The sequence below is a fragment of the Coffea arabica genome, chromosome 4e (assembly GCF_036785885.1).
Source record: "Coffea arabica cultivar ET-39 chromosome 4e, Coffea Arabica ET-39 HiFi, whole genome shotgun sequence".
NCBI lineage: Eukaryota > Viridiplantae > Streptophyta > Magnoliopsida > Gentianales > Rubiaceae > Coffea > Coffea arabica.
Window position 1 is genome coordinate 31,557,423 of NC_092317.1, and position 13,167 is coordinate 31,570,589.

Here is a 13,167-nt window from a genome sequence, read left to right on the forward strand (position 1 = left end):
TCCAGTATTTTCGTGTGTTGTTTCTGCCCAAGTTTCATCCATGAGTTTGTTGGTGTTGTGTTTGAATCATTAGAGTAAACAAAAAAACAAAAAAAAGTCACGCACCTTATTTTGTTCTCACGTCAAGATGCTGGAATTTCGTTTTGAGTATTGCTGAAATTCTGTTTTACCTATTTCATGAGTTTTGGTTGTTGTTCTTGTAAACCTTGGATACCATAATATAATTTGGGGAAGTTCTTGAGTTCTTGAACAAGATTCTTGAAGTTCTTGGACCTGCAAGACTTGACTTGAAAGTTCTTGAAACCATAAAATCAAGAACTAGGGTTTCTTGAAAGTTTGAATAACCTTGCATCCGCTTCTTGATCTTGTGGTATAATCTGAAATTGTGATCCTTGAAGAGCCGAAATCTTGAACAAAAGACAAAAAAAGAAGAAAAGAAACGAAACAAAAAAAAAGAGGAACGAGAGACATTCGGCTCAAGGGAAATCAGATTTCCAAATCTTGATTGGTTTGAGTTTCCAATTCTTGGTTGGCTTCCAAATCTTAATTGGCTTCAATATCTTGAGCTTCCTATTCTCGACTGAATTCCAACAACCTCAAATGACCTGGATAGCCCCAAAAACACCCCAAACCAGTTTCCTAAACCGCTACAAAGACCTTATCCAAATCACCCTTGGATTCTTGAGTTTCCTAAATTGGTTGGACTAGTTGTTGCAAACCGAATTGGCTGAAATTTGAGGGCTGATTCTGGCATTATTTGAACACCACAAAAGCACCTTTTTCCCTCCAAAATACTGACCAGAACTCGGCAAAAACAGCAGCTCAAAATTCCAGTTTTCGGGTTGGAGTCTTTCTAGGATTCCAAATTTCAGCTTTGAGTTGTGAGTCGCGTCTAGTATCGATCATCTTAGGATTGCTTTCCTACATTATTTGAGTCATTAAACAGCATCTTAATTGTGTCATATACCTGAGTTTGTTCCAGTTTGACCCCTTGCTTCATTCACTGTTTGATACGTGGTTGAACGTCGACATTGGAGCTCCTTGGAGGAAATTTTCTGATTTTTTCAAGAGAGGCAAACAAAGGCCAATAAGGGTTATTTGTGAGATCATTAGAGTGGGTAATTTTGAGTGACACAAGAGAGTTGAGTGTAAACACGTAAGGGAGCGTCAAAGGCAATATACCCTTGTGTCTTTGCTAACTCTTTTTACAGGTTTACCTTAGCATGGATTCTCACGCTTTTGACAATAAACTTAACATGGAGGCCTTGACGAGTGAGTTCCAATGGAGGATGGACATGTCCCTTGAATCCCTACATGAGTGAATAGACCAACTTGAGAACCATCAACAACGAAGTAACTCGGTTCATGGAGGAAGCAATAGGGATGAATCCGGTCCTATGCATGGCGGAGATGAGGAAGACCGACGGCCTAGATATGCTCACCAAGACCAAAGAAGGAACGATGATGCACTCAAAGAGATCAAAATCAAAATCCCCTCATTCCAAGGGAAATCCGATCCGGATGCCTACTTGGAGTGGGAGAAACGCATCGAGATGATCTTCGAATGTCAAGACTATAGGGAGGACCAAAAGGTAAAGCTTGCCACTCTCGAGTTCACGGATTACGCCATTATCTGGTCGGATCAAGTGCGACTTAGCCGAAGGAGATGTGGAGAACTACCTGTGACCACATGGCATGAACTTCGCAGGTTGATGAGGAAACGGTTCATTCCAAGTCACTACCACCGAGACCTTTATCAAAAACTACAAAACTTGAGTCAAGGGTCTCGAAGTGTAGATGACTGTTTCAAGGAGATGGAAATAGCCATGCTACGTGCCGATGTAGTGGAGGACCGGGAAGCGACAATGGCTAGTTCTTAACTGGGTTGAGACCCAAGATTGCAGAGGTAGTGGAGGTGCATCACTACGTGGAAATCACGGACATGGTGGACAAAGCTTCCAAAGTGGAGCGTCGCCTCAAGAGGAGGGATGCCACTCGACTCACTAGTACACCGGTTAGCTCGAATTGGAGAACATATCCGCCTACGAAGGAGAAGAAACCGATTATGGGAGCTTCGGGAAGGATACCAAGGCGGTGACTGACGCCTCTAAAGCCCATAACCATGAGATCAAGTGCTTCAAATGCCAAGGGTTTGGTCACATCGCATCTCAGTGTCCAAATCGACGAACCATGCTCTTACTTGAAAATGGAGAAGTAGTGACGGATGAAGAAGACAGCTATAAAGGAGTACCATCGTTGGGAGAGAAGGATGCCGATTCTAGTGAGGAAATACCAACGAATGAACAACTCGACTTAGTGGTTCAAAAGGTGCTAACTGCTCAAGTAAAGGAAGAAAATGGCCAACAAAGGGGAAACATCTTCTACACACGTTGTCACATAAAAGGCAAGGTGTGTAGTCTTATAATTGATCCCAGGAGTTGTACAAACGTGGCAAGTATGACACTAGTGGAGAAGGCCTCGCTTCCTACAGTCAAGCATCCACATCCATATAGGCTCCAATAGTTGAACGACAGTGGAGATGTGCGAGTCACAAAGCAAGTCGAGATCCTATTCCGCATTGGTCGATACGAGGATAAAGTCCTCTATGATGTCGTGCCAATGCAAGCTACTCATGTGCTATTGGGGAGACCATGGCAATATGATGAAAGAACTAGCCACGATGGTTTCACCAATAAGTACACCTTTATGCACGACAACAGGAAAGTCACACTTGTGCCTCTCACTCCTAAACAAGTGCACGAGGACCAAGTCCGGTTGCAACAAGAACACGAGGAGCAAAGGAAATTGAAAGGAGCCGAGAAGAGTGAGGGAAAACTGGCCTTAAATGGTTCGGCCCTTGAGAAGAGAACTGAGAGGAAGCAAAGCATGCTCGCAAAAGCCAGGGATGTAAAGAAAGCTTTACTTTCTTACCAACACTTGCTTATGATAGTATGTAAAGAAGTTATGCTTGCTTCTACCATATAACTACCATCATAACTACCATATAAATTTAACCACTGTATATTTTCATGATACCCCGTGTTATCTCATTGTTGCAGGAATTTGAGGATATGTTTCCTGAGGAGATCCCGGATGGACTACCTCCCATCCGTGGCATTGAGCACCAAATAAACCTCATTCCGGGCTCACCATTGCCCAATAAAGCCCCCTATCGCATGAGTCCCGAGGAAACCAAGGAACTACAAAGGCAAGTGGACGAACTGCTTAAGAAAGGTTGGGTGCATGAAAGCCTAAGTCCCTGTGCCGTCCCCATCATCTTGGCGTCAAAGAAGGATGGAAGCTCACGCATGTGTGTGGATTGCAGAGCCATCAATTCGATAACGGTAAAGTATCGTCATCCTATACCTAGGTTAGATGACATGCTAGATGAACTAAATGGGGCTGTAATTTTCATGAAAATTGATTTTAAAAGTGGGTATCACCAAATCCGAATGAAGGACGGGGACGAATGGAAAACGGCTTTTAAGACTACTTATGGGTTGTATAAATGGCTAGTCATGCCCTTTGGTTTATCTAACGCCCCTAATACATTCATGAGGTTAATGAATCATATTCTACGCCCTTTTCTTGATATCTTAGTCTCTAGTCGAAATCTTGATGAACACATAGAAGCATTTACGTGTTATTTTAAATGCCTTATGCCAAGCAAGTTTGTATGCTAACTTGAAAAAGTGTTCTTTTTGCACAAATCAGTTGGTCTTTCAAGGATATGTTATTAGTGCATAGGGAATACAGGTAGATAAAAGGAAGGTGAAAGCCATCCAAGAATGGCCGACACCAAAGACTGTGAGCGAAGTAAAGAGCTTCCATGGATTAGCTAGTTTTTACCGCAGGTTTGTGCGAGATTTCAGCACCATTGCCGCTCCGTTGACTGCCGTAATCAAGAAGAATGTCGCCTTTCATTGGGGAGCTGACCAAGATAAGGCATTTCAATTACTTAAACACAAACTCACGCACACACCTGTACTTTCTTTGCCTAGTTTTGACAAGATGTTTGAAATCGAATGTGATACTTCAGGTGTTGGCATTGGAGCTGTGTTAATGCAAGAGGGTAGGCCTACTTTAGCGAGAAGCTGAGTGGGGCAGCCTTGAACTACTCCACCTACGATAAGGAGCTATACTCCCTCATTAGGGCTCTCGAAACATGGCAACATTATTTGAGAGCAAGGGAGTTCGTCAGTCATACTGATCACGAGTCACTCAAACACTTGAAGTCATAACAAAAGTTGAACAAAAGGCATGCCGATGGATTGCTTTTGTTGAGACTTTCCCATACATGATCAAGTATAAGACAGGTAAAATCAATGTAGTAGCTGATGCCTTGTCACGCAGGTACTCTTTACTTACCTTACTCAACACTAAGCTACTTGGTTTTGAAACCATCAAGGAGTTATATGCAAAAGATCCAGATTTTAGTGAATGCTATGCACAATGCTTACAATCTAGGTTGGATCACTTTTTTATGCATGATGGTTATTTGTTTCGAGTTGAAAAACTATGTGATACGAACCAACAGACACCATTGCGAACTATTCGAGTTCCCCTAGGACCCGTAACTCGAGCACGAGCTAAGAAGATGAGGGAGGAACTCCAAGGACTTGTTCATGAGATACAAGGCCAAGAAATTGTCCCCAAGGTCATTGAGGGACTTGAGCATGAAGGAATGAAAGCCATCCATGTAGTGCACGTCAAAGAGAACCATGTGTGACCCTTCTCTAGTCACATTTGTTGTTTTAATTAAGTCATTGTAATAAGGGCTTAATGGTCCATAGCATTGCTTATTTACCTAAGCGATGACCTCATAAGGTTATTTACCTAAGCGATGACCTCATAAGGTTGTTTACCTAAGGGATGACCTCATAAGGTTTGGTCAAGCCCACAATTCTTAGTCTTATGGAAATAGTCAAGCCTACAATTGTTAGTCTTAGTCAAGACCACAACTCTAGACTAGTTCCACATTTAGTTGTTCATCTCTATGTAAGGCTATAAATAGCCCACACTTCCAATGGATTTAGGCATTCAATCAATAAATCAGATTTTGAGAGTTTTCTTGGTTTCTCCAAGGCTTCTTGAATACCTTAGAATTTCTCTAGGTGTTCGTGACTTATCAATCTAGAATCGCACTAGGTTGTGGCGTCTTCTACCATTATACCAAGGTTCGTTAACCACGTGATTAACGGGTTGAGGTCATCCGCTCCAAACTTGGTGTCCTCTTGTCGATCCTGAATCTAATCTTTTACGGGTTTCGTCACAAGGTTGGCGACGTTCGTATCAGTTGGTAATCAGAGCTAGTTAAGAGGTATCACGTTATATCCCTTTATTTATTTCCTTTCGAGTCAAGTTGTCCAAAATTCTGTTTTCGTGTTCTAAGTTTGCTGTCCGCAATTTCCAGATTTGTTGCATCGTGTTCTTGCGTTATTTTTCCAGATTTGTTGCATCGTAAACTTGCGTCTAGTTGTTGTTAATTGCTGTGGTTAGCCTTGTTTGGTCCAGCCTTTTTTTTTGTGTCTTATTCTTGATTCTTTGTTTGTGTTTGTGTCTTGTTTCTATCCTGTTATATCCATTTAATTCCAGTCTTTTGTTCTATTTGATCATTCGAGGTTACTGTTCATCCGAAAAAAAAAAAAATCAATTTGTAGCAAGGGTTTTAGAGTCCTATCTAGTTATTACCTTGTGTTCTTGTTTACATACAAAAAAAAAAAAAAATAGCTAGCTAACCTTACAAAAATTCCTGGAAATCTGTCTTGATCAAAACTTGGGTTTCTTGAAGTTCCTGATTGTTTAAAACCACAATCTTGAAGTTCTTGGAACTTTAGTTGGGATTCTTGAAGCCAACCAAAATCTGTCTTGATCAAATCGTGAAATCTTGGATTGTTTGGGGAGGAAATCATCTTCAATTTTGTGTTTCTTGAATTCTGGAAATTAACATCTTGAATTCTTGAAAGAATCTTGAAGTTTCTGGGTTTTGGGAACCAAATCTTGGTAAACAACAAGGCTGCAAAATTTCAGCTGCCAAAATCCTTGTCTTCACCACAACAATCTTCTTTCTTGACTAAGAACATTTTAGCCACGAAATTTGACTCTTCTTGGCTGATTAGAAAACAAAAACAAAGGAAGAAGAAGAATATTCAGCCTAGTCAAGTCAAATTTCCCAACCTATTCAAGTCAAATTTTCCAACCTGTTCAAAGTCAAATTTTCCACCCTTGTTCCCAAAAACAACCAAATCAGTTCCAATCTTGAACTTGACCTTAGAATTTATGGGAACCAGCAAATAGGAAGACTAATCCTTGTTTCCAAAGGATTAAGGAAGAAAAGTCAGCCTTGGGTTTCCAAAACAGTCCTACCGCAACACAAATTCATCTTCCATTCGGATTCCATCTTTGCAACCATTGGGGAATTTCTGTCCAATCATTAATTCTGGAAATTTTTGTGCATCATTAGGTCAGTTTTAAGTGTCATTCTGAATCCTCTAAGTGTCCATTTACCTACCAAAACACTGACCAGGAATGCAGCAACCAGCAGCTCAAAATTCCAGTTTTGGGTAGAGTTTTGTCTAGGATCCTTAAAATTCAACTCTGAGTCATTCATTGAGTCGTGGTCAGTCTCTTCATCTTTTGTTTTTTTTTCGTTCAAAGTGCTACAATCTTGTGACCCTGGTTGGTAAGTCGATCCACACTAGAAGGAGTTCTAACTTCTTCGAGGAGTTGACCGAGGAGCCTTGAAAATACCTTGGTGAGTTCATTAGAGTGTTCAAACACGAGAGCGAGAGTAAACACGTGAGGAAGTGTGCGAGATAAACTTTGCTTCTTTCCATTATTATTTTTTTTACCCTACCATGGCTAACGAGGGGGGAGCAAGCTCCCAAGCTTTTGATCTTAAACTTTTCACAGAAGCAATCAAAGGCGAATTGGGACGCATGATGGACCAAAAACTTGAACTAATGCACCAACGCATTGACAGCTTAGAGTTGTCTCATGGAAGCTCCAAAGGCAGCCGTGGAAAGGCTTATGCACATGAGTCTACCGACTCTAACTCAGACAACAACTATGAGCATAAGCAAAGTAGGTCCAAGCGTGAAGCTAGGCCTTCAAATGACCACATTCCGGGCATAAAGATGAAAATTCCGCCTTTCCAAGGACGATCAGACCCCGATGCCTACTTAGAGTGGGAGAAGCGGATTGAACTTGTCTTCGATTGCAATACTTACTCGGAGGAGCAAAAGGTCAAGTTGGCCGTGGTCGAATTCACCGACTACGCCGTTGTGTGGTGGGATCAACTCTCTACTAGTCGAAGGAGGAGTCGTGAACCTACCATACAAACTTGGACGGAGCTAAGACGACTAATGAGGAAGCGTTTCGTACCAAGTCACTACTACCGTGACTTGTACCAAAAGCTTCAAACCCTCAACCAAGGAGCACGAAGTGTCGAGGACTATCACAAGGAAATGGAAATACTCATGCTACGGGCAGACATCATGGAGGATCGAGAAGCAACAATGGCACGCTTCTTGAACGGATTAAGGCCCGAAATTGCTGATCAAGTGGAGTTACACCACTATGTGGAACTTGGGGACTTGGTGGAGAAGGCCATCAAGATTGAAAGAAGGATTAAGAGGAAGGGTTCAACTCGGAGTTACTCCAACTTTTCACCCTCTTATCCCCGAACTACACCACCAAAGAAAGAGGATAAAGGGCCGAGTAATTCCATCCCTTCAAGACCGAGGCCGGATACGACTAAGTGGGAGTCTAAAGCAACACCAAAGACTGCCATTGAGTTGAGCTTGGGGCGAAATCGAGATACTAGATGCTTCAAATGCCAAGGCCGAGGGCATATTGCTAGCCAATGCCCGAACCAACGCACTATGATCATCTTACCCAATGGTGAGTTTCTCACTGATGATGAAGATGAGAAGGAGGAGTTGCCATCCCTTGAGGAAGAAGAGGAAGAAGAGGAAGCATTGCCCATCGATGAACGAGTTGGACTCGTTGTCAGACGAGCCTTAGCAACCCAAGTGAAAGCCGCTGACCATGCACAAAGGGAGAACATTTTCTACACCCGTTGCTATATCAAAGGCAAGGTATGTAGTTTGATCATAGATGGAGGTAGTTGTGCTAATGTTGCTAGTGCCTTGATGGTGGAGAAACTAGCACTACCCACTCTACGACATCCAACACCGTATCGTTTGCAATGGTTGAACGATAGCGGGGATGTTCGTGTGACCAAGCAAGTCCAAGTACCTTTCCGAATTGGAAAGTATGAGGACGTGGTGTTATGTGACGTGGTCCCTATGCAAGCATGTCACATACTATTGGGGAGACCATGGCAATTCGACAAGGGAGTTACATTCGATGGCATTACTAATAAATACTCTTTCAAGCAAGGCGAGAAGAGGATTGTGCTTGTGCCACTCACTCCTATTCAAGTTCGTGAAGATCAAGAAAGCTTGATCAAGGAAAGTGAGCTCGAGAATGAGAAGAAAAAAATAGAAAAAGCCGAGAGCTCAACAGAAAATGATAAGGCCAAGAAAATTGAGAGGAAAAAAACATATGGTGAGCCGGCCAAAATTGAAAAGAGAGAGAAAAGGCAAAATCTATTGATAAAAGCCAATGCAGTAAGAAAAGTTTTGAGTGTTAATACACCCATCTTTGTACTTTTGTGCAAAGAGGTGTTAGTTGTTACAAGTGATCTTACTAACACTCTACTATCTAGTATTGTCTCTCTTTTGCAGGATTATGAGGATGTCTTTCCCGATGAGATTCCAAATGGACTACCACCAATAAGGGGAATTGAGCATCAAATTGACTTGGTTCCAGGTGCCCCACTTCCTAACAGACCAGCCTACAAAATGGGTCCAGATGAGACAAAGGAGCTCCAACGCCAAATCGAAGAGCTTCTAACAAAGGGATGGGCACGAGAAAGCTTGAGCCCATGTGCGGTTCCCGTCATCTTGGTGCCTAAAAAGGATGGAAGTTGGCGAATGTGCACTGACTGTAGGGCCGTTAATGCAATAACGGTAAAATATCGTCACCCTATTCCTAGACTTGATGATATGTTAGATGAGCTATATGGTGCTGTGATTTTCACTAAAATTGATCTAAAAAGCGGTTATCATCAAATTAGGATGAAAGAGGGGGATGAATGGAAAACAGCCTTTAAAACCAAACATGGCTTGTACGAGTGGTTAGTTATGCCATTTGGACTAACTAATGCACCTAGTACGTTCATGAGATTGATGAACCATGTACTTCGTCCATTCCTTGGAAAATTTGTAGTTGTATATTTTGACGATATCCTGATTTATAGTAGGAGCTTAGATGAGCATGTTGAACATGTGAAGCTTGTTCTTGATGTACTTCGAAGGGAAAAGCTCTATGCTAACCTTAAGAAGTGCTCCTTTTGTACTGATCAACTTGTCTTCCTAGGCTTTGTTGTGAGTAAACAGGGAATCAAAGTGGACGAGGAGAAGGTTAAAGCAATTCGAGAATGGCCTACTCCAAGCACGGTGGGTGAGCAACTCAAGGGAAGCACATGGAGGTGGCTTGATGGGACACTTTGGCGTGGCTAAAACCTTAGCTATCCTTCAAGAGCACTTCCATTGGCCAAGGATGAAACGAGATGTGGAGCGAATGGTGGCTAAATGCATTACTTGCCACAAAGCTAAGTCTAAACTTCAACCCTATGGCCTTTATAGTCCTTTACCTGTACCTAAGGAACCTTGGACCGACATTTCCATGGATTTTGTTTTAGGGTTGCCTAGGTCAAAGAGGGGAAATGATAGCATCTTTGTTATTGTTGACAGATTTTCAAAAATGGCACATTTTATACCATGTCACAAAACAGATGATGCATCGCACATTGCTGATTTATTTTTCAAAGAAATCATTAGATTGCATGGCATGCCTAGGACAATTGTCTCTGATAGGGATGTCAAATTTTTGAGTTACTTTTGGAAAACTTTGTGGGGAAAATTGGGTACCAAATTGCTATTTTCTACTACTAGTCACCCACAAACTGATGGCCAAACTGAGGTTGTCAATCGTACACTATCTACACTCTTGCGTGCCATCATTAGAAAAAACATTAGAACCTGGGAAGAGTGTTTACCCCATGTTGAGTTTGCATACAATCGTACGGTGCATAGTTCTACTCATTTTTCACCATTTGAAATAGTCTATGGTTTTAACCCTTTAACACCACTAGACTTATCACCTTTACCTTCTTCTGAGCACATTAACATGGATGGTGCTAAACGAGCAGATTTTGTCAAGAAATTACACCAGCAGGTACGCCTAAACATTGAGCGAAGGATGGACCAAGTTGCTCAACGGGTTAACAAGGGACGCCAACGCGTTGTGTTTGAACCTGGTGACTGGGTGTGGTTACATCTACGCAAGGAAAGGTTCCCAGTCCAAAGGCGCAATAAATTACTTCCCCGAGGAGATGGGCCGTTCCAAGTCATCAAGCGCATCAATGACAATGCTTACAAACTGGACCTACCCGGTGAGTACAATGTGAGCGCTACATTCAATGTCTCTGATCTATCTCCTTTTCTTGCAGACGATGAAGCTGATTTGAGGACAAATCCTTTTGAAGAGGAGGGGGATGATACGAACCAACAGACACCATTGCGAACTATTCGAGTTCCCCTAGGACCCGTAACTCGAGCACGAGCTAAGAAGATGAGGGAGGAACTCCAAGGACTTGTTCATGAGATACAAGGCCAAGAAATTGTCCCCAAGGTCATTGAGGGACTTGAGCATGAAGGAATGAAAGCCATCCATGTAGTGCACGTCAAAGAGAACCATGTGTGACCCTTCTCTAGTCACATTTGTTGTTTTAATTAAGTCATTGTAATAAGGGCTTAATGGTCCATAGCATTGCTTATTTACCTAAGCGATGACCTCATAAGGTTATTTACCTAAGCGATGACCTCATAAGGTTGTTTACCTAAGGGATGACCTCATAAGGTTTGGTCAAGCCCACAATTCTTAGTCTTATGGAAATAGTCAAGCCTACAATTGTTAGTCTTAGTCAAGACCACAACTCTAGACTAGTTCCACATTTAGTTGTTCATCTCTATGTAAGGCTATAAATAGCCCACACTTCCAATGGATTTAGGCATTCAATCAATAAATCAGATTTTGAGAGTTTTCTTGGTTTCTCCAAGGCTTCTTGAATACCTTAGAATTTCTCTAGGTGTTCGTGACTTATCAATCTAGAATCGCACTAGGTTGTGGCGTCTTCTACCATTATACCAAGGTTCGTTAACCACGTGATTAACGGGTTGAGGTCATCCGCTCCAAACTTGGTGTCCTCTTGTCGATCCTGAATCTAATCTTTTACGGGTTTCGTCACAAGGTTGGCGACGTTCGTATCACTATGCATCCCTCAGTCTATTGTTAGTCCATCAAGCACATTCAGGTAGTCTAATGGGACACTTTGGTGCTGCAAAGACTTTGGTTGTTTTGCAGGAACACTTCTATTGGCCAAAGATGAGAAGAGATGTGGAACGTGTGTGGTTGGTCGATGCATTGTGTGCCACAAAGCTAAGTCTAAGACTCAACCATTCGGTTTGTATACCCCTTTACCTGTGCCTACTACACCTTGGATCGATATTTCTATGAATTTTGTACTTGAGTTGCCTAGGTCTAGGAAAGGACATTATAGCATATTTGTGGTAGTTGACAGATTTCCTAAAATGGCTCATTTCATTGCTTGTCACAAAACGGATGATGCTTCTTACATTGCTGATTTGTTCTTTCGTGGGATAGTTAGGTTACATGGCATGCCTAGAACTATTGTTTCTGACAGGGATGTTAAATTTCTTAGCTATTTCTGGAAGACATCGTGGGGAAAATTGGGTACTAAACTGTTATTCTCGACTTCAAGTCACCCACAAACGGATAGCCAAACAGAAGTTGTTAATCGCACTTTATCTACATTGTTGCGTGCCATCATTAAAAAGAACATTAAGTCTTTGGAGGAATGTCTTCCTCATGTTGAGTTTGCCTATAACCGAACTGTGCATAGTGCTACACGTTTCTCACCTTTTGAAGTTGTATATGGTTTTAACCCGTTAACTTCTTTGGATTTGTCACCTTTGCCGTTGTCTGAGTGTGTCAATCTGGATGAAAAGAAAAGGGCAGATATTGTGAAGGCACTACATGAGAAAGTGTGACTCAACATTGAGCAACGCACGAGTCAATATGCGAAGCAAGCAAACAAAGGAAGGCGTCAAATGATCTTTGATTGGTTGCACCTTCGCGAAGAGAGGTTTCCAGTTCAACGACAAAGCAAGCTACTCCCCTGAGGCGACGGTTCCTTCCAAGTTCTTGAGCGTGTGAACAACAATGCTTACAAGTTGGACCTCCCAGGTGAGTATGGAGCTATAAGTGCCACATTTAATGTCACTGACTTTAGTCCCTTTCTCGCAGAATTTGAATCAGATTTGAGGGCAAATCCTTTTCAAGAGGAGAGGAATGATGCGAAGGAGAACATCGAGTAGACCATACAAGTAGAACAAGTGAAGGTTTCCCTCGGCCCTGTCACTCGAGCACGCGTCAAGAAAATGAAGGAAGCACTCCAACTTCTAGTACAAGCTGCCCAAGCCCAAGTTGGGAGGCCTCGGCCCATAGAAGGCCTTGCAAGTGAGAATGAAAGACAAATCACCTTGGTAGAGGCCTTACTCGATGAAGAGGACCTTGTTTGAGGGCCACAGCCCTTTCTGGAGTATCATGGTTAATCATATAGTTATTTAAAGTTTAAGTATTGCATTAGTAGTTATGGCCTAGATCAATAAAGCTCATGTTGAGCATAGGACCGAGTAGGAGGCCCACTACCTTTGGCCGAACTTAGCAAGGGCCACGGACCTTCCTTGGAGCCCTAAGTCCCTTTTGGATTTTCGAGCATCTAGTAGTAGTATTATATATAGGACTATTGCTTGTATTATTTTTTTTCAGATTTGGTTTAATACAAAATTGAGAGTTCTCTCATTGGCTTCTTGTGAGCTTTTCCTGAAGTTCTTAGAATAATTCCCTAGGATCTTCAAGTTGACTTATCAATCTAGAATCACACTAGATTGTGGCGTCTTCTACACTATACCAAGGTTCGTTAGCCACGTGATTAACGGGTAAAGATATCATCAA

At 42.1% G+C, this 13,167-nt stretch overlaps 1 protein-coding gene across 1 annotated transcript; it reads left to right on the top strand.

Moving 5' to 3' along the window:
* The first annotated feature begins 2,190 nt into the window (after positions 1–2,190).
* Positions 2,191–12,200, top strand: LOC140005578 (uncharacterized). The gene is made up of 4 exons (XM_072046582.1): positions 2,191–2,409; positions 2,524–2,949; positions 3,060–3,432; positions 11,494–12,200. Exons 1-4 carry the CDS (start codon positions 2,191–2,193, stop codon positions 12,198–12,200), a joined length of 1,725 nt encoding a protein of 574 aa, XP_071902683.1.
* The last annotated feature ends 967 nt before the right edge of the window (positions 12,201–13,167 follow it).